The sequence below is a fragment of the Oryctolagus cuniculus genome, chromosome 13 (assembly GCF_964237555.1).
Source record: "Oryctolagus cuniculus chromosome 13, mOryCun1.1, whole genome shotgun sequence".
In the NCBI taxonomy this organism is placed as follows: Eukaryota; Metazoa; Chordata; class Mammalia; order Lagomorpha; family Leporidae; genus Oryctolagus; species Oryctolagus cuniculus.
Genome location: NC_091444.1, coordinates 43,151,340 through 43,172,324, shown reverse-complemented (window position 1 = coordinate 43,172,324; position 20,985 = coordinate 43,151,340). Strand labels below are relative to the sequence as shown.

At 38.6% G+C, this 20,985-nt stretch overlaps 1 protein-coding gene and 1 long non-coding RNA gene across 3 annotated transcripts in view; one reads left to right on the top strand and one right to left on the bottom strand.

Moving 5' to 3' along the window:
- Nucleotides 1-20,985, top strand: part of CUBN (cubilin) — a 288,990-nt gene that overhangs the window by 86,618 nt on the left and 181,387 nt on the right. Inside the window, exons 24-27 of the mRNA XM_051820614.2 lie at nucleotides 1,192-1,352; nucleotides 2,044-2,225; nucleotides 2,983-3,139; nucleotides 6,419-6,606. Coding sequence (XP_051676574.2) covers nucleotides 1,192-1,352; nucleotides 2,044-2,225; nucleotides 2,983-3,139; nucleotides 6,419-6,606 — 688 coding nt within the window. The remainder of the gene's footprint in view (nucleotides 1-1,191; nucleotides 1,353-2,043; nucleotides 2,226-2,982; nucleotides 3,140-6,418; nucleotides 6,607-20,985) is intronic.
- The window catches only part of LOC127483446 (uncharacterized), a 56,138-nt gene that overhangs the window by 29,723 nt on the left and 5,430 nt on the right, over nucleotides 1-20,985 (bottom strand). Inside the window, exon 2 of one of the 2 annotated variants that reach the window (XR_007909672.2) lies at nucleotides 17,654-17,831. This is a non-coding gene — a long non-coding RNA (uncharacterized lncRNA). Of the gene's footprint in view, nucleotides 1-16,349; nucleotides 17,832-20,985 lie in introns of those variants that run through there. The other variant, XR_011381487.1, reaches the window with a different exon arrangement.

Sequence of the window (20,985 nt, the reverse complement as noted above, 5' to 3'; positions counted from 1 at the left end):
TTTGAAGTCACAATCACAGGAAACAGTGAAAAGCAGAAGATTCCATGGTTATCTTGAGGTGATCTTTCTAGGGAATACTGACAATTTTTATTTTAAGAAATGATTTTATTTAGGAAATGAAACAAGATGCGCAACTACTCTGAAATGAACTGCTTCCAATTCTTGAATATCTTCTTTATTTATGTAAAAATCAATTTAAACTTTAGGCTAACTAGTTGATTCTATCACAACAAAGATGGCAGGATAACAATGTTATCTTAAAGTTTCATGACGTTTTTTGTTTTCAAATAATAAATCTATGCTTATGAATTTCAATATAAGGCATTCTATCATTTTGTGGCACTTTGAAATGTATTTAAGACTTAGATCAGCAGTAAGGATAAGTTAGCTTATACATTGATAGCTCCGTAAATCTTCATATTAAATTAATCATTTTGATATGCATATGTGTCAGATTTTTATTTAGCACTTAAAATCTAGACTCTTATATTTTGTAATAAATTTTAGTTAATATATGAATTCAGTTACTAAAATAATAAAATCATAGCTGTGACTGTTAAACACTAAAAATGACATTTTTTTAGGATTTACAGCAATTAATCATTGTTTAGTGATTAGCATTGACTGAATTCCTTGATTTTTGAGGGGGGAATTTTGATGAACTACATTTAAGACCCCTAAAAGTTCTTAGGAAAAGAATTATTTCTGGGGTTTTGGTATATTTGATATATCAAATATATCAGGCATCATAAATTAAATTTTTAAACTTTGCACATTTGAAGGAAAACACTTAAGTTTTCTCTATAAAATTAGGTAACATTTAATTATACTATTAATAATTATAGTTTCTTGATTATGTGTTGTCAGATACATTGCCAGAGGCTTTATTTTAGAGAATGATGATTAAACACATTTTCTCAGTTTGCAACTGAATGTATTAGATACCATGCCAGCTATAAATGATAATTACTCTTTATTAAATTGTCCCAAATATTATTAACAAAGTAAGAAGTTTAAAAGTTGAAGTTATGGGGTTTTTTTTAAAGAGTAATTTTAAGAGAAGTTGACTGGTCTGATAAACTGATCCGTTTGCCGTCCTAAAGTTCAAATTATGTTAAATGTTTATACAGTGACGTTGCTGATAACATAATAAACTTTCATTCAGTATGTATTTTTTATATTCCATCACAGAGATGGAGGTTATGAAAATTCACCATTCTTGGGAAAATACTGTGACTCAACTCTACCTCCAACAATCATCTCTCATAGTAACAAACTATGGTTAAAATTTAAGAGTGATATGACAGATTCCAAGTCTGGATTCTCAGCTCACTGGGACGGATCATCAACAGGTAAATAGCAAACATCTGCCTTTTGTTGGGAAAGCCAATCTGATAAATTTCTCAGTTCTTGGATTGGCATGCTTGGTCTGTGGCCATTTGTCTATTTTTGCCATCACTCTTTGAAATAAACTAACATTTCCAGTATTTTTGCATTAACAGTAGCCACAGTTTTTGAAGGATAAAGGGGAAAAATTCTAGTTCTCTGGTGTATTTCATCAAGATGGCTATCTTGATCACCCTCCAATGGCCGCCGCGTCTGGGGCGCTGCGGCCGTTGCACCGCGCTGATCCGAAGGCAGGAGCCAGGTGCTTCTCCTGGTCTCCCTTGGGGTGCAGGGCCCAAGCACTTGGGCCATCCTCCACTGCACTCCCTGGCCACAGCAGAAAGCTGGCCTGGAAGAGGGGCAACCGGGACAGAATCCGGTGCCCCGACCGGGACTAGAACCCGGTGTGCCGGCGTCGCAAGGCGGAGGATTAGCCTAGTGAGCCGCGGCGCCGGCCAAGATGGCTATCTTGATTAGAAACAGGAAAATAGATTGCTGTGAATTGGGATGACAGATGAGCTACTCTTTTGTGATACCATTTTATTTTGCAACTTGATCAAAAGAAGAAGAGCACAGTAGCAGCAGTTTGATATAGACAGAAAGATGAAAATTTACCAGAAAGAGAGGGTATTAATCATTCTATTCTTTTTCCTATAGGTTGTGGAGGCAATCTCACCACTTCCACAGGCGTATTCATGTCTCCTAACTACCCAATGCCCTACTACCACAGTTCTGAATGTTATTGGTTCTTGAAAGCCAGTCATGGCAGCCCATTTAAACTGGAATTCATAAACTTCCACTTGGAGTACCATCCAAACTGCACTCTGGATTATGTGGCTGTATGTATAATGTTTCAGTTGCAGCATTTACTACTCCCATTTTACCAAACACAAATAATCCTTTTGTTTTTATTTAGGAAGTTCATGACAGTGGAGCATTTAAATGGAACATCTATATAAGAAAATAAACAAAAGAAAAACTCACTAATTTGGTGAAAATGGCAGTCTTCTAGATTATGCACTATATGACTTGATACACTAAATACTTAAAATATTTTGCATAGGAACTATTTAAATATGGTTCAACTCTGAAAAGGTTGTAAAATTTATTGTAATTATCAACCTTGTAATTTCTAAATACACATTGAATACTAACATCTTAGAAGACTGCTTTGGTGAATTAGAGGAGATAATGGGAGTTGTCTAACAAGGACATTTTTATAGTCCCAGGAAATCATCATCATACACTGAAAAAGCTAAATAAAAAATGTACTAAAGTTTCATGTTATAAATGATGGAATCAAAAATCAAAGAGGACAGTGGATATTAGCTATGGCCTTAAAAATACACATTAAACTATCGTTTTCAATCTTTAGACTTCAGCCTGAGTTCACACACTTACATATCCATGGATAAACTGCCAGAGTTCATGGCCTGAATTTATAGACACTTCAGTGTAATTTTAAAAGATATTTTATTTGAGGTATGTTCTTTTTGTTGTATCACATACATCTTTCTTTCCCACTTCTGTTCTGTAGGGTTCTTTAGATCACATTTATAGCAGCACCTGTCTGATATTTGAAATGTTCTATTAAAGGTTTATGATGGCCCAAGTACCAGGTCTCATCTGCTTACTCAGCTTTGTGGAGATGAGAAACCCCCTGTCATCCGTTCTAATGGAGATAGCATGCTTGTAAAACTGAGGACTGATGAAGGACAGCAAGGTGGTGGCTTCGAGGCCAAATACTGGCAGAGTAAGTGTGTATACCAACTGCTCAGCGCTATCGGGAGCCCTCAGACTCTCCATGAGACAAACTTAAATAAGGATAACCCATTGACTGGAGGAAGTGAAATTAATCTTAATTGCATTTACTTATTGGAAAGGCAGAATGACAAAGGAGGAAGAGGGGAAAAAGCAGGGAAGGAAGGAGGGATGGAGGGAGGGAAAGAGAGGGAGAGAGAGAGAGAGAGAGATATCTTTCATTTTCTGGTTCACTCCCCAAATGTCTGCAACAGGCAAAACTGTTGCAGGCTGAAGCCAGAGCCTAGAACTCCATCCAGGTTTCCCATGTGGGTGGCAGGCACCCAAGTACTTGGGCCATCACCAACTGCCTTCCAGGTATTTTAGCAGAAAGTTCAATTGGAAGCATAGAGTAGCTAGGACTTAAATTGGCACCCTGATATAGAATGTCGGTGTCCCAAAAGGCAGCTTAACCCAATGTACCACAGCTTAGTTCTTATGTGAACACTTTAATCTCATGTAACTAAGCATCTGGAAAAAAACTATAGAAACTTAGAGGATTATTTAATATTCTGAGATAATGCAATTCAGCTAAAGATCTGTGTAACAGCTAAATAACCAACACTCTTTTATGTATTTCACAAATTATGGTCTTCTAATTTGACATTATTCAATTGAACATATATTATTCTACTCTAATTTTCACCCTCAACCTTAGAAAAATATCTTGGGGCCGGCACTGTGGCATAGCAGATTAAGCCTCTGCCTGCAGCGCCAGCATCCCATATGGGCACCAGTTTGAGTCCCGGCTGCTCCGCTTCCCATCCAGCTTCCTGCTAATGTGCCTAGGAAAGCAGCAAAAGGTGACCCAAGTGCTTGGGCCCCTGCACCCACGTGGAAGACTTGAAGAAGCTCCTGGCTCTTGGCTTCAGATCGACCCAGCTCCAGCCAAAGAGACCATTTGAGGAGTGAACCAGTAGATGTAGGACTTCTCCATCTCTCCTTTCTTTCTGTAACTCTGCCTCTCAAATAAATAAATAAATCTCAAAAAATATAAGAAAAGTACTTTAATTTTATTAAGGAAAGCTGTTGTCCTTGTGGATCATCTGTGGGTTTTGTACTGTTCATTATTGTAAAAACTCTGGTTGTGGCATAGATGCCATTTGAAATTTGCTTTCCCCTAAGGCAACGGGGTGGAATTAAAGGAGAATTGAACAAAACATAAGGGGTTTGGAGTGTGTCCTGACCACTAACATTTGAGAAGGCCACTTTTCTTCTCTAGGCTTCTATGACTTCTTTTTCTAAAAAGATATTATTAAATTATATGGTCTCTAAAGCTCCTTTCTAGCTCTAGAATTGAATACTTTTTGTAGTTTCAAAATTAGCACTTAAGGCAAGAAGATTTCCTTGAGTTTATGCTTTTTAATAAACATTCCACTTATGTTTTTGAAAGTATAAATCCTTACCTCACTAAATTTAAATTTATCTATAATTTTGACATAGTTGTCTGAAAATGGTATTGAAAGTCACAGTGTCTCTTGGATTAATTGAAAGATTACTAATATTTAAACTTGATTAGGTCAGCACCATGGCTCACTTGGCTAATCCTCTGCCTGCAGCGCCGGCACCCCAGGTTCTAGTCCTGGTTGGGGCTCTGGGTACTAGTCCCGGTTGCTCCTCTTCCAGTCCAGCTCTCTTCTGTGGCCCGGGAGGGCAGTGGAGGATGGCCCAAGTGCCTGGGTCCCTGCACCCGCATGGGAAACCAGGAGGAAGAACCCGGCTCCTGGCCAATCTTCCTCGCCGTAGCAGCCATTAGGGGAATGAACCAATGGAAGGAAGACCTTTCTCTTTGTCTCTCTCTCACTGTTTAAGTCTGCCTGGCCAAAAAACAAACAAACAAACAAACAAAAAAAAACTTGATTATATATGAAACTGAAGACTGACATGATGACATTGTCTTATTTCCAACAGACTGGATTCTAGATAGTTTTTAAAGTTTTATTTATTTGAAAGGCAGAGTGAGAGAGAGGATGAGAGAATGGGCAGGGAGAGGGAGAGAGACTGTCCATCCACTGGTTAACTCCCTCAGTGGCCACAATGGCTGGGGCTTGGCCAAGTGAAACTGGGAGTCTGGAGCTCCAACCTGGTTTCCTACAAGGATGGAAATGGGTCATCATCTGCTGCCTTTCTAGGCACATCACTTGGGAGCTGGATATGAAGTGGAACAGCCGAGACTCCAAGTAGCGTTCAGATGAAATGCTGGTGCTGCAGGTGGCAGTTTAACCTTCTATACCACAATGCTAGCCCCAATAAAATTATGCATTGGAAATCCTTTATGGCCAAAATTATGACCTAAATATTTTCAAAGAGAAATGGTTTAACTGTTATCCCTCTCCCAGGAAAGGGAGACTTGAAAGAATCACAAATTCATACTTTTCCAAACCAAAGTTTATAAACGGAGTTCCTGACACCTTTCAAAAAGCAGTGTCATAGTAGAATGCATCTGTGAACCATATTTTTCAGAGGCAGCTCTCAATGTATTATTTTCCCATTTTCTCTTATTACACATCATAAATACAATATAAAAAGAAAACGTGGAAAGGTATGCCAAGTTCACATCATTAAAACTGGCTGAATTTGGCACTTTACTTCTAGGATTAGACATACCTAGAGCTGCTTTATGTTGTTTGGCTAAAAATTTAGCTCAAAAATACCACCATTAGACTGAAGACTTTTTCAAAATTCAAGATTTTCATTTATTTTTAAAATTCTTTACAGTCCTTTTTTTCGCTTGATACTCCCTGATGACTAACTAGAGGAATAACGGAGCCTTTGTTGTGAATTTCCCAGAGTTATGAATGTCCAACAAAACTATGTTGTTGTTCATTTTGAACATTCACATAGGACTTCGTATTTTTAATCTTTTGAATTTAAAGGTCAGAATTTCTGTCCCTTCCAGATGTTAAAGTTGGAAAAACAGAATCACAGAATGTTTAATGCACTCCTCTAAACAAATCAGACTGATATCTGATTACAGCTGAGCCATTCTGCTGTTCCCCAGATATAGAAATTTATGCCTATTTTAATATGCCCGTGCGATTTTAATTACATTCCTTAAAGTATTATTTCACATTTGATCTAAATGGAGACTCTTTTACTCTAAAAATGCTATACCAAATGTTTACAAAATATGATTTTTTAAAAAATCTAGATGTTTTCTTAAAGGAGAATTTCATATACATGTTGGACCAATTTTGATAGTATTTCTGACGATTGTGATTATTTGTTCCAGCGTGTGAGAATGTAGAAATAGTCAATCAAACCTTTGGCATCTTGGAGAGCATAGATTATCCAAACCCTTATTCTGATAACCAGCGCTGCAGCTGGACCATCCAAGCAACAGCTGGCAACACTGTGAATTACACATTTTCAGCATTTGACTTGGAATATCACACAAACTGCTCGACGGATTATTTAGAGGTATGTATGCGTATTCTGAAGCTCAATGATTCACTCCATTTTCAGTTCAAGTTAGACAAGCCAAAGTAGAAAGCATCATGTTGTTTAGATTGGAATCCTTAGTTCTGCCTTACACATCTGTAATGAACCAACTACCCGTGGTATTTGAACTCATACCTTTCCTTTCTCTTCTCCTGCATCATCTTAATATTGAAATTATTTAGTCTACTGAATAATTTATATGAAGGAAAAACCCAAGTTTTTAGCTTGGAATATAACTTTTGATTAGATTCATCTCCTATTCTTCAAGTAACACAAAAGTAGAGGAATAAACTCTATATTGTACTGGTTTTTAAAATGTTGTTTTCTATAAATAAGAGATCAGAAAGCATTTAAGTGTCTTGGATTTACTTAATACCTAATATGCCTGGTACATAATGTCATGATTTTGATTCTTGTTTTTATTTTTAAATGTAAGTTGATTTCAGTTCATTTTTTTGTGAAGTGCAAGTATCTATTTATTATAGTAATGAGCAACAAGAACATTTATTCCATTCTTTTTATGTAATGCTATGCAATAAAAATGCTTGAACACACATATTAAGCAACCTAGAATAGGAAATAATCTGAAACTTTTACAATAAGAAATCTTATTTTAAAAAAGTTTTTAAAACTAACTTACATATATAACTTTTACTGCTATGGATTAAAGTTAGTTTACTTACTTTAATATTATTGTTATATAATTATATATAAAATTATATATTATATAAATGATTTAGAAACATGTTTTCCACTTTTAAACTTCATAAAACAGTTTTATTCAAACTGTTTAAAACATTTTGACATTTATGAGTATGCTTTAGCTCATGGAAAAGTGGAATGTTTGTCTTGTGCAAAGTAATTTTGAAATACATGTGTAGTTTTTTCATAATATGTGTTTTCATGAATTTTTGAAGACCCTTTGTATATACGTTTGGATTCCAAAATTTTTTTGTACCAAAATAAACTTATCTTTTAATTCTATTTTCCACAAATGTTTTGAAATACCCTCATATTTTCATCATTAATAAATTTACTTTTTGGTTGATCTAACACATCATGTGTATTTCCACCTATATTGTTAATCTATAATACTTTTTGAATCCACATATAATGTATTTTCACTAGAGAACATTTTTCTGAAGTGACAAGTATTCCCTCTGTAACACTGGAACATTTTTCCTGCGTATGCTCCATTCGACATCTCAGTAACTGAGTGTAGTTATTTTCAAGGTGATGGTGACTTTTAGAAGCCTTTATTGCAAGACTTCTGACAGCCAGCACTGGTAACCCTGAGTTCATATTCCCAGGAAGAAATATCCTAGCAAAATGTTCAGTGTCTTTTCACTAATTCTATCAGACACTAGCTCGACTGAGGTTGTTTGGGAGTGGCATATGTTTTCCAAATAGCACTTTTGTTTATCAAAACAGAGAGAAGAGAGAGTGTACTTTGAAAAGACTCTTTGAGATTCTGAATATAATATTTCTTTGTTTTTCAGGGTTAATTTTTTGAGCAAAAATCTTACTTTATATTTGGAAAAGTACAATATTATAAAAACAGCATTTATAGAGTTTACTCATCAGAAAATTATATTTACTAGCATTCTAAGAAAATATGACACAATATAGAACAAACATACAAGCATGAACTTGGCAATAGTTTTAAAGTCCCCCTTCCTTGATTTAGAGCTCAAATGATTTTCACAAGCCTAGGAATGTTATGCCTGTATCATTTAATTTACCCAGAGTAGCCTTCCTTCTTTTCATGTGGTAAGACCTTGTTCTTGCTTTAGAAAAAATAGAGAAGTTGCTTGCAAAGCATGAACACAGCATTTGATCCTATTTATTTTTACCAGGTGTGCTTTTCCCATACATTACTGAGCTATGGGCTTCTTCAAGGTGTGAGCTGTCTCCTACTGACTTTGTAACCCAGGCACTTATTACACAGTTGCTACATTACAGAAATCCAAAAGGTGCAGCTTAAATAGATTATCCTAGTCTTATTTTCACATCAATATACTGATAGCTATTAAATAGTGAGAAATAATCAAATTCCAAAGTGGCCTTTTTATAAATCCCTCCACATTCAGGGCAATCCTAAGTTGTGAGCACGAGCTAATATAGAAACCATGACCTTGCAACGAGTATTGTTTGTTTGACAACGGGTGAGGCACCATAATGATGATTTGGTGAAGTTCAGTGGAGAAAGCTAAAGAGAGAAGGAAGCCTTTGAACTCAACTTTGAAGGGAGATTTAGCGGAAAGATCAGGAAGGAAATAAGATGAAACATTTCCAGGAACTCAACTCAATTCTTTGGACTCCTGTAAGGAAGAAATGGCAACAGAAAGGCCCATCAGTAGTTTTTGGAGGTGTTTGAAAAGTGTCTAGTAAAAAGTAATTGCTGCGCACCTGCGGAGGAGGTACCGAGAGGCGGCTTGGCGATGAAAGATACGTCATGTTTCAGAGGCGCCATTGCTCTCTGCAGCACTGACGCTGGAAGCAAAAAAGTTGGAATAAAAACCAGAAGTCCAGAAAAGCCTTCCAGAGAATGACACTGTTGCCAGAGGGAGACTTTTTCCATCTCTGGAAGCCAAGACCAGAGTAAGAGCTGCAATGATTGATCTGGAATGAAAATGTTAAAAGCACAAATAACTATTTAAGGAGAAATAAGAAAGACAAAAATCTAGCTTCCTTTAATCACTTCTACTTAAAGAGTTTTTTTAATATGACTTAGCCAGCTCTCAACTGAGTGCCTGTTACCACAGCCAGAATTTAGTTATTTTTAATTAATAATCCTGGAACTATGAAAGAACTTGATGAGGTCAGACACCGTACCCAACTTTGAGAGGTGTGGTTTGGTAAAGATTCCATTGGAAAGGAAATCCATCCTTTATTATTTTGTCTTTTGGACAAAACAAAATGTTATGTTTGGAAAAATTTTCAGTGGGAATAAGGGTCGTTTACATCAAAAAGTAAGATTGTATTGCCTATGTAATTATAAGTAGGCAATCTTAAGGATTCTATCTGTATTTTACAACTTGATTCAGTTTTTCAGTTTTATGTTGAGCATGAGTCTCCATGTGGAAGAGGTGATTTCTAGGAGGTGACTGATTATACAAATGGAAATCACAAACTGGAGAGAAATCAGCACAGAGATATGTAGGAAGGTCGGGATGTGTTAGGTCAACAGGAAACATGTGTGTGGTGCAAACAGAGAGAACACTAAGAGGTTGTTGTGTGCAGTAAAGTGGCAGAGATCAACACAGTGAGGTGCTCTCAAGTGCTCGAGAAATGTCGGAGTGGGGACCTGTCCCTTTGAGGTCAGGGTGGCTCTGGGTAGTATACTGTTTGTGGGGTGGTGTGAGCAGGAGGAGAGAGTGAGTGTACACTGAGTTGTCTGTTGCAATCCAGAGTAAGTCATGGCCTCTTTTCTCCAATCTTTAGCCTTCATTTCCTGTAGCACATTCCTCTGCAGTTTTTCTTGTATGGCAGAATCTCTTATTAAAATGTGGTGCCCAGAACTGGAGGCGATGCTGACTAACCTAGCCAGGGTCAAGTGGGTTGAGGCTCTAATATCTGGCTTATATACTTCTGATATAGTTGGCTGACATTAAATGAGCTTTATTGTTAGCCACATCCTAATGTTTACTAACATCAAAATTTATAATCTCTGTTACCTTTATATTCATTGTTATGGCTTCATAGCCTTAGGTTATATAATTTTAAAAAGAACTAAGCAAGAATATTATTCCTAGTAAGTTATATTTGACTTTGAGAATTCCATCACATCATGAGCCCCTCAAGTCCTCATTCATTGCTCTTAGAGCATTATATATTTGCATTTAGACTCATTGATCATTGGCTTAATATTTCTTTTTTTTTAATTTATTTTATTTATTTGAAAGAGTTAAACAGAGAGGTAAATACAGAGAGAGAGAGGTCTTCCATCCACTGGTTCACTCCCCAGATGGCCGCAAAGGCCGGAGCTGCGCCCATCCGAAGCCAGGAGCCAGGAGCCTCTTCCAGATCTCCCACGCGGGTGCAGGGGCCCAAGGATTTGGGCCATCTTCTGCTGCTTTCCCAGGCCATAGCAAAGAGCTGGATTGGAAGAGGAACAGCCAGGACTAGAATCGGCACCTGTTTGGGATGCCGGTGTTTTAGGCCTGGGCCTTAACCTGCTGTGCCACAGCGCCAGCCCCAATATTTCTTCTTTTTAAAAGATTTATCAGAGGGGCTGGCACTGTGGCGTAGCAGGTAAAGCTGCCACCTGCAGTGCCGGCATGCCATATGGGTTCTGGTTCGAGCCCTGGCTGCTCCACTTCTGATCTAGCTCTCTGCTGTGGCCTGGAAAAGCAGTAGAAGATGGCCCAAGTCCTTGGGCCCTGCACCCACATGGGAGACCCTAGGAAGCTCCTGGCTCCTGGCTTCGGATTGGTGCAGCTCCGGCCATGCAGTCAATTGGGAAGTGAAGCAGTGGATGGAAGACCTCCTCCTCTCTGTAACTCTGACTTTCAAATAAATAAATAAATAAATCTTTTTAAAAAATAAAGATTTATCAGAGAGAGAGGGAGGGAGAGAAATCTTCCATCCTCTGGTTCACTCCCCAAATGGCCACAACAGCTGGATCTGGGCTGGTCCAAAATCAGGAACCAGGAGTTTCTTCTGGGTCTTCCATATGGATGCAGGAGCCCAAGCACTTGGACCATGTTCTGCTGCTTTCCCAGGCACACTAGCAGAGAGGTGGATTTGGAGTAGAATAGTCAGAAATCAAACCAGTGCCCATATGCAATGCCAGCATCATATGTGGAGCCTTTACCTTCTACACCACAACACTGGCCCATCAGCACTCTTAGTGTAGTACTGCAGTTTTCAGCAAGAGCAATTAGGGAGGAGAAAGAAATAAAGGGCGTGAAAATTGGAGAGAAGAATCAAATTATCCATGTTTGCAAAGTACATCATGCTGTACATAGAAAAATCTAAAGCTCCATCAAAAAGCTGTTAAAATTGATGAACCAGTTCAGTGAAGTATATTTATTTAAAAAAATATATATATATATACGTTGAAATATATATATATATACACACACACACGCACACACACAAAACACAAAGATTCCAAGATGGCTGAATAGGGAAAAGACATTACGCTTTAGATGAGGGGAAAAATAGCAGAAAATATGGGATGCTGGTATTGCAGGTGAAGGCTTTACTTGCTTTGCTACTATGCTAGCCCCTAATATTTCTTTAAAAAATGATAAAAAATGTCAAACAGGATAAACTGATAAAAATGTCAAATAATATAGTGATAGATTATTTTTGGTTAAAATGGATCTGTTGAACACTTTGGGGAGACCCTGTTGAAAGCAATAATAATGGTTAACATTCATATTTATCTAGCATGTATTATTTGCTAGGTGATTCTCACAGCAACCCTGTAAATGTTATTATCCCTGGATGACAGACGAGAAAAGTGAGGCAGATACAGGTTGTCCATAGCTACAAAGATTTTAAATGGCAAAGCCAGGCTCTCTATCCAGTTCAGTAGCTCTGGGCTGGTGCTGTTGCCATGTCTCACCCTGTGGACACTCTTGCACTCCTTTCTGCTACCCTCAAAGGGACCATGAAGTAGTGTCCCTTGAGTCCTCGGATCTGCTGCTCTACTGATTTTCACAATGCAAAATTGATGCTTTTAACATGACTTCATAGATCATCAATGGTCATTTATTATAATTACCTCATTCTTTGCTATATTCTAAAAAACTGTTTTCAGTATCTGATTTAGAATTTTTCAAAAATTACTGTCAGTCTTACTCATCTGTGACAGTCTTGAATCTTCCACATTTTGAAAGTTGAAACATTTTCCCCTCACACCCATGACAGCATCCTGTTTTCCATTGTTCTGATTTATTCTTTGGGTTGAGATCCTTAAACGGAGTTCTATGGATCCATGTGAAATGGATTCCTGTTTCTGAAGGGGCTGTGACTCTGAGAGGAGAAAGAGACCTCTTGACCCAGGAGGGAGGCTGGGGAGTCAGAGAGGGGCCAGAACAAAGGTAGCCTGGTAGACCCCCACTCCTTCTGCTAAGGCTCTGCTGCTTCTCCCTGTCACCCCCATCCATTTACATCTCTTCCCCCAAAAGCTTCCTCTGAAATTTCGTAACTCCAGCCATGAACCCACGTGACCGTTTACTTCAAGCGCTTACAACCAGCTGGAATTGCCATTGCTGGCATGTTCCCAGCATAGGTGGTTCATCTCTTTGAGCTTTACCACAGAGGGATGCATGTATGTAGCCTGCTTACGGATAACCGTCCCTCAGGGCCATATGGCCAGCTCTGGTCAGAAGCAATGAGCAAAGCAGAACCTTTGAGCAGGACATAGGTGCTGCTTGCATGCTAAAATGTTTCTTAAACACCCACAGGTTCATCGCAATAATGAAATTTTTTCTGCACAATGTCATTTACTTTAAAAAAATCTATTCAAAGATGTTGATCAGCAACCCTTTTGGCACCACTCCTGGCTTCTGGTAGCTTTGTCTGCTTCTTGCAGTAAACTTACTTTCACTTTGCTGGGGAAAAAAAAAAGATATTGACTATCCTAGCTTCTAGAATTCCATGTCTCTTCTTCCAGCTTCAAAATCAAAGTAGACATGTTTCTACCTCATCTTCATCATGTTATACTCTCTTCTGAAAGCATCAATCAAATCCACATTCCCATCATTTTTTTGCCCTAATCATAACTTTAAAAAATGGACATTTTTTCTCTTTTTCTGTTTCCCCAAGTTTAACTATTTGTATGTGAACTTACAGAATTGTCAGAAAATTTCTCTATAGCCTCATGGATTTCTTCCTAGATTTTTTTTCAGATGTTTCTTGCTTTATTATTCCTCCCAAGTTTTTACTGATTTTGTGTTCAGAATCCTTTAGAATTTGTCATTCATCTTTAATTTTCTTTCCCTTCCTTTTTCTATTACTTTCCTTTTTCTTTTAAAGAATTTTAAGATTTACTTATCCAAAAGGCAAAGTGACAGAGAGGGAGAGAGAGAGAGAGATCTTCCATCCATTGGTTCACTACCCAAATGGCTACAACAGCCGGGGCTGGGCCAGGCTGAAGCCAGGACCCTGGAACTCCATCCATGTCTCACATGGGTGGTGGAGGCCCAAGCCCTTGAGCCATCATCTGCTGCCTTCTTGGGTGCATTAGCAGGGAGCTGAGTCAGAAGTGGAGCAGCTGGGACTCAAATCAGTGCTCATATGGGATGCTGGTATCGCAAGTTGCAGCTTATCCCACTGTGCCACAATGCTGGCCCTTTTAAGAATGATTTTCAACCATGAGCTCACAACTCGTTTTGAAGTCTGAGTCACCAAAACTTTCAGTGGATGCCCAGCACTGTCACCCACCCCGGACCCACAGCAAATCCATCACTCTTTGCTGGTGTTCTGATCCCTCCCCTGAACCAACCGCAGCTTTGCTGGTGAGAATCAACCAGAGTAGAACTTCTCTTCACTGTGTTCTCTTTCTGAGGGGGAAGAACTTGTGCAGAATTCAATAAGCACTACACTCTTTTCAGGACTGAATGTCTACAAGGTGTGTCCCTCGCCTCCCCCTCTTAGCTCTTTTCGCTGCAACAGCGCTGTGTTGCCACATTCCCTTTGTGCAAAGATTGCAATCTCTGCTGAGGCAGAAGCTGATGGAGGCGGCTGTAGTCCTTACAGCTGCCTGCTAAATCTGGCTGCATTCCAGAGGCACCTGGGGATCTCCTTAGGAAAGGATATCCTTAGACGCCACCCAGACTCCATCACAATCCCTGGGGATTCCCGCAGAGTGGACCTCCCAGCCCTTAAGAAGCACTCGAGGCCATGGGCCATAACCCACCTTGACGAGATGGTCCATTTTATCCTCACTTTCTCTCCTGGGAATCTGTTAATATTTTTTAACATGGATCTTTTGAACACCTTTGTATACTGTTAATTGTTTCTGTGAAAATAGTTCTTACTCTTCCATTGTTAATAGCTGAGTTGTACACTTTGGTGATACTATCAATAGTGTTTTTACCTCATCATGTAAAATATGTCACATGTACTTTAAAATTTTTTTATTCTGATTTTGAGCAACCCACCCTTTTCTCATTTGGCACTTTTTCCCGTATCATCTTCTGTTACATCCTTTTATACTTTGCTATCTCTCCCCTCTTTCTACCTAAGCCAGTTCCAGGTCCTCTTGACTATGTCAATGACTTTTGTAAAACACATTTCCCGCCAGTCTTTGTAAGATACAATTCATCTCTTGCCAAATCCTCTTGCTGATGTCATCCTGTTCACCAGATGTTTTTGTCATTTTAATTACACTCTCATGTCCTTTCAGTTGCAAACTAATGCATTTCAAATGAAGGAATGGACAAAAGATCTCACTCAATGTCCCTGAATCTTTAAGTTTGACTCACAGGTTCTCAAAGTCTGCAGCCTGAGCAACATTTTCCATACCAGGACCTTGAACCTTCAGGTCCATGTGATATTGTAATTAGTTAAGGTAACATGAGCTATGGTTGCAGAGAACTCATAAATACTGAGACGCAACACGAGTTGATGTCTCAGCCACGACAGAGTCCAGTGCAGGTGTTGCTGGTCCCACAGAATAATGCATGGACCCAGGGGAAGGCATGGTCAGTGTAGGAGACCCACACAGCTGTCAGCCACAGATGTGGACAGATGTTTCACAAATGCTCCAATAAATTTGGGAAATGCCAAATTAAACACAATCAGCAAGGTTTATTGTTTTGTTTTGTGTTTGCTGAGGTACTTCCTCAAGCTGTCAACTCCCTAAATATACCTTGTCCATTCATTCATTCACTCTTGTCAGAAGAGTATGTGTTAGACACCTAGACTGTGGAACTATAACTGTTTTATCATCAGTTTTCCTTGTCATCATGGAGAAAAAGATCCTTAATGGTTTTATCACACAATATAAATCTAATGACCAGCTGTGTTGTGTTCTAGGAGGGAAAGCTGAAGGGTGCTCTGAAGGGAAAGCCCAAGACAGGGGACCAAGCTCATGTATGGGTCAGGGAAGGGGGCCCTGAGGAAGAAACAGCTCCAGAGACTGCGCTTTCGGTTTTCATGAGGGGAGTCATCCCTGGAATTAGAATAACTTAAACCAACTCTCTTCAGTCTTCTAACTGCTGCAGGAGGCTAGTGATGAAGTCATAGTAACTTGTCTAGTACTCACTGGCAAGAGAAAGTCTTACAGAAACCCGGGCACCATGGTAGCATGGAGTCTTACTCAGTTATCTCCACACCTGCCAGTTATAGACCAGTGCTTCAGAAAGGAGACTCTGGAGTCAGCTTAGGTTAAAAACTAGTCTCTCAACTCACTGGGTGGGTAACCTTGGGCAAGTTACTGCTGCCTGCCACGCTTTCTCCATCTTTAAATTGGAATAATCAGAGTCTATGAGTTCATAGGAGCAGAGGCAGAGCAAAGCCTAGAACATAGTACACACTTACATGAAGTTATTGTCATTGTTTGTCCTGATCTTGAGACAAGAGGAGCATTTTAGTTAGGAATACAGGAATTCACAGGTATGGAGCATTCTATTCTTTAGGTAGGGATGTAACTAATGGTTCGTTTCTCAAGACACTTCATTTTCCGCTCCTTTTTGTCTGCACTCTTAGTCTGCTTCCTTAGTGCATTTTACACTACTCACAAACGATAGATTATAAAACCAGTATTTTTGTCCAGGTGTTTAGTAGGAGTTTTCTTAAAAAAATGCAATGAAGAAAATGCTGATTCAAGGGCTTAACAGAAGCTTTCAGTATTATTGATGTAACTTTTAAAACTTGTTTATTGTTATTCTCTAGCAAAATAAGGACTTCAAGGACTTGTATCCTTGAATTTAAGTTTTTATTTTCAAAAAATAATTAGCAATGAAACAAATAAGAAAAATTCCTCATGAGTCACTGACCTCTTTAAAAATATTTTCAAAATATTCTACTTACCTGTTTTCAGAACTCCAAAATACAGATAAAAATACCACTTGCATTATAGAACTGCTAGGAATGTTAGCTTAGAATATACTCAGCACAGAATAAGTGCTAATAAATATTTACCCTATTTCATAGGGACATAATTGTTACGAATTATGTTTGCTCCCCAAAGCATTTTGCAGTAAATAAAGAGCTATAGTTTCCAAAATAGCCTTCCCACTTGTGCATACCATAGTTTAACGACGATTGGCCCCATTTGTTGAAAGTAGGGTTTCTTTCTTTGCCTACCAGTTTTCCTGCAAAAGACACAGGGTTTCTAAATCTGAATCTGAAAACAAAGTTTTTAAAAGTCCCATCTGTCAGTTGGAGAAATGAAGAGAAGCAGTTGAGATTTTGTGTCTCAACCACAATGGGCCTGAGTTTACTTTTATCATTTGGCTCCTCCTTGAACACTTCCTGGACTAATGAGTCATGCTTCCTGGAACTGTCTGGCAGAGGAAGTCTGCTTCTAGGACTCTGGTGTTTTACTTAGAGCTCTGAGATAAGCTATGAACAATTCTGAGGACAGGTGCTATTCAAAAACATGCAGAAAACGTGACAAGAGTGTAGCAAACACGTCCGCTATGTCTTGACACCAAATATGAGTCTAGCACTGTGCTAGCATGATCTGGATACACAGAAGTTTAGGTGAAGTATGTCCATTAGTTGAACCAAACCCTTTGTCGTTTCACTAAGTACAGCAAGAGGATATTTTAGAAGACAATTTGACTCTAAAGTTGCCTGAGTGAAATGTGATCGTTTAAATTATAAAAAATTGAAAGGACTGTTTATCTCAGATTGATCAAAACTCTCTTCATTTAAAAAGAGATACTGATCTTTTCTGACCATCCCTCACATTGGGGAATGGTCATGGGATTGTATTAATTTGTGGCCGTAAATGAGGCAAAGGCAATAGCCTTCAAAAGAAAGCTTTTTTTCTTGGATTCAAAAGAAAGTCTGTGTGTCTCACGAACATGAAGGACAGATTCAGAATGACTAAGTATCAAACCTGTGATCATATCCAAACTACCCTTCAGCCAGTAGAAACTCTGTTGGATGCTCGGAGCTTGAAGTTGTTCTCTCCGAGCCTCCTTTCCTGGTTGTCCTCGCCTTGCTTTGTTCATCAGGACAAAGGCAGCATTTGCACATATGGTCTCTTCCACCATAGGGACCATCTAACAGGGACACTGAGGGGATAAGAAAGCATTGATCACGATGCTAACTTTTACAAACTGGTCATCAGAGTTGTGGCATTTGGCTAAATCTATTGATTCTTCCACTTTTTGTTTTAAGGAGAAAGATTTCTAATTGCAACATTTCATTTAAAAAAACATGACATCTCTGCATTGTCTAGTCTTACATTGACCATTTACATAACAGGCTTTCTCTTCCTGCTCTCACTGACTTGGGGAAGAGCCTGGATGCCAGTGTGTAGGTTCTTCTAGCTCAAGGTTCTATTTTTTCATTTTGTTCTATGAGCCAGATTCTTCTCTGTTTCTGGGTCCATCTGTAGCAGATGGTGAGGCTTTCAAGGGATAGAATTATAATAACAACAAATGATTAGTATTTCACTGTAACAGGACGGTTGGCAGAGGGGAGCCTGCAGTTGATGGAATTAGTGCTCACACATACACGGGAAAGTTTGCTTGGCTTTCAAAGCATTTCCCTTGCCACCATGGAGGACATTAGGCATTTATTGTTCCATCAGTGACTATCAAAACTTATGTTTATATGAAATCTTTAGTCCCTCAACATCTGAAGAAATGACTTTTTAATAAAGAATTAGTCTAATTAATAATAAAAACCTAGTTACCATAAAAAGAAACATTAAATACAAATTATGGTCTTAAATTAATGCTGGAGCAGATTACCTCATATAATAATATTGTAGTAAACTAATTTTCCGGTATAATCTTGACCTACATAAAAACAATGATGGAAATAGATAATGTTTTAGCAGGCCTGTTGGGTATCTGAAAACCTAGGAAAGTATGAAAATCTGGAATTGGAAAAATATTACGAATGCATGTCTACATTGCTACATCATAGGTCCCCAAAATTAGTAGTTTAAAAATAGGTTTAACTGACCACACAGGAATATGTAATTATTGCAGGATATTGAGAAAGTATAGAAAAGCATCAATGAAATAAAAGGAACTTCAATTATACACTACTAATAATATTCAGTGGTATTTGTTTCCCATAATCTCTCTTTGTACGTTTATTTTACTTTAATATTTAAAGGAGATTATTTTGACATACTGCCCTGTAATGACTTTTTTCTACCCAGTGATAGCTTTGGAATGTTTCCCTGTGTTCTTTATTATATCACATAAATATCACTCATCACAAATCAGCTGCTAGTTCCTATTGTGGAATACTTAAGATCTTTCAGATTTTCACTATGATAAACAATTCTGAGAGAAACATCTTTAGGGTTAAATGTTTGCCCACTTCTGTAATTATATAATGATTTGAAAAACGAAGAGACCCAGATCAGCCTTGGAGGCTTCTAATATGAATAACATAGAGAAAGTAGACAGAAAATGCAAATGCGTTAGCAAGAGAGCCCAGCTACTAACTACTACGTAGAAGGGGGACTCTGTGGTCAGTGTTTGAGACAGACCTCTAATTCAGTGACACCAAATAACTCAGAATGTGGTCTTTCCTTGGGTTTCTTGCTCTCATGCAAAGCCCAGCATTATGAGTAATTGTTCATTTTACATGGGCATTTCGTATTTCCTGCCTCACCCTGTCAGCCCATTGCAGTCTGGCTTTTCTTGTCTCTGAGATGTGTGTGTGCCTACGTGTGGCGTGCACTGTGAGTGGCATGTGTTTAATGGGGGGGCAGGGGGGACTTAACCTCCTGAGGGTTATCGTGGCGCTGTCTTGGGTCTAGCAGATTATCAGCCTTGCCATCAACATTTGCCTGTTATCCCCCACAATTTGATTGCATATTTACCTCCCTGTGCTTTTCTCATTCACAAGTGGAGCCCTGCACCCTACTCATTGTCAGTTCCTGCGGTTGTTACAGGAGCATTTCAAAGTTCTTAACATTTAAAGTAAGCTGCAAAAGTTGCAAGTTTATCCAGCACATATGTGATGTGAAGTTCAGCACAACTTTCTTAATAATTGCTCTGCTGAGGTAGCTCCATAGATCTTGCTAGTGTTGTTTCTGCAGTGGGGAAGATCTGAGCAGGCACATCTAGAATTCTCCTGCCCTCCCCCCCAGGCCAACTAGCTAGAGCCACAGGGCAGGACAGGACAGAAAGGGAAGAGGAGGCTGCAGTTGGAACAACACTTTTCACTTTATCCTGTAAAGCCACTTCTCTTGCCAATTGACTTGACTTATTCATTTCCACAGCTGCCCCTACAGTCTCTCGTTTCCGAACTCTCTTTTTGCTCCCATCCGCTGCCATCCTTGCTCTACCCCCAACACACACACCATGCGTCACCTCACATGCAATGATAGCCATTGGGTTCTGCGACCTCAGCCTTCACACATAACCAGGTTGCCATAGCAACACATTGCAAGCAATGGCCCTCCATCTTCTCCTTTGATTCATTGCTTCCACAACTGCCCCGCCTGTGATGGTTTCTGTGAAATGTTTTATGTGAGTCAGCTCCTGTCCTTTCTGGCCATCATATTTCTTTTCTCAAAGCTATTTTGGGGGTGGTTTATTTGGAAAAGATGTTGGTTTTCTTTGCCTCTGCCCAGGAGTTAGACTAACACTCTGAGTACTTTTTACATGCCAAGCTTCATACTAGACTGATTATGTCGTTTGTCTGATTTGTTATTTACAACAACTTTATGAAATAAGTGCTGCTACAATGTCAGAGTTATATATGAAATTTAGTTCAGAGGAGTTAAGTAATTTTTATATGATTATGTTCCAATCAAATATTAGAGCTGGACTGTGAATCCAGAGCCTGCCTCTGACCACATTGACTTTCCTTAGTATGTTTCTATAATAAAATGACTTTTCTGCTTCTTGTTGAAATATAATTTTCTACTAAAGACACTGACTTCAAAAATCCTCTCTGTGAACTCAATCGGAATCATTCTCCTAAATTTGGCACATTCTTTATAAATGGCAGATTTTTTTTTCCTCTACAAAGGGTAGGGGATTCTCTACTACACTAAAATTCTCCCCTGACAGCAGATGAATTATTTCAGTGACATATTAAACTCTAAAGGATGAAGTTTTCTTGTAAAATTTCAAAGATTTGTAACAGGAAATGAACAGAATTTTTTTCCCCAGAAGTTACTCCTATTTTAATGATTCATCCAAAAGAAAATCCTGATTCACTTTCTCAGTATGTACTACATTTAATTAATTC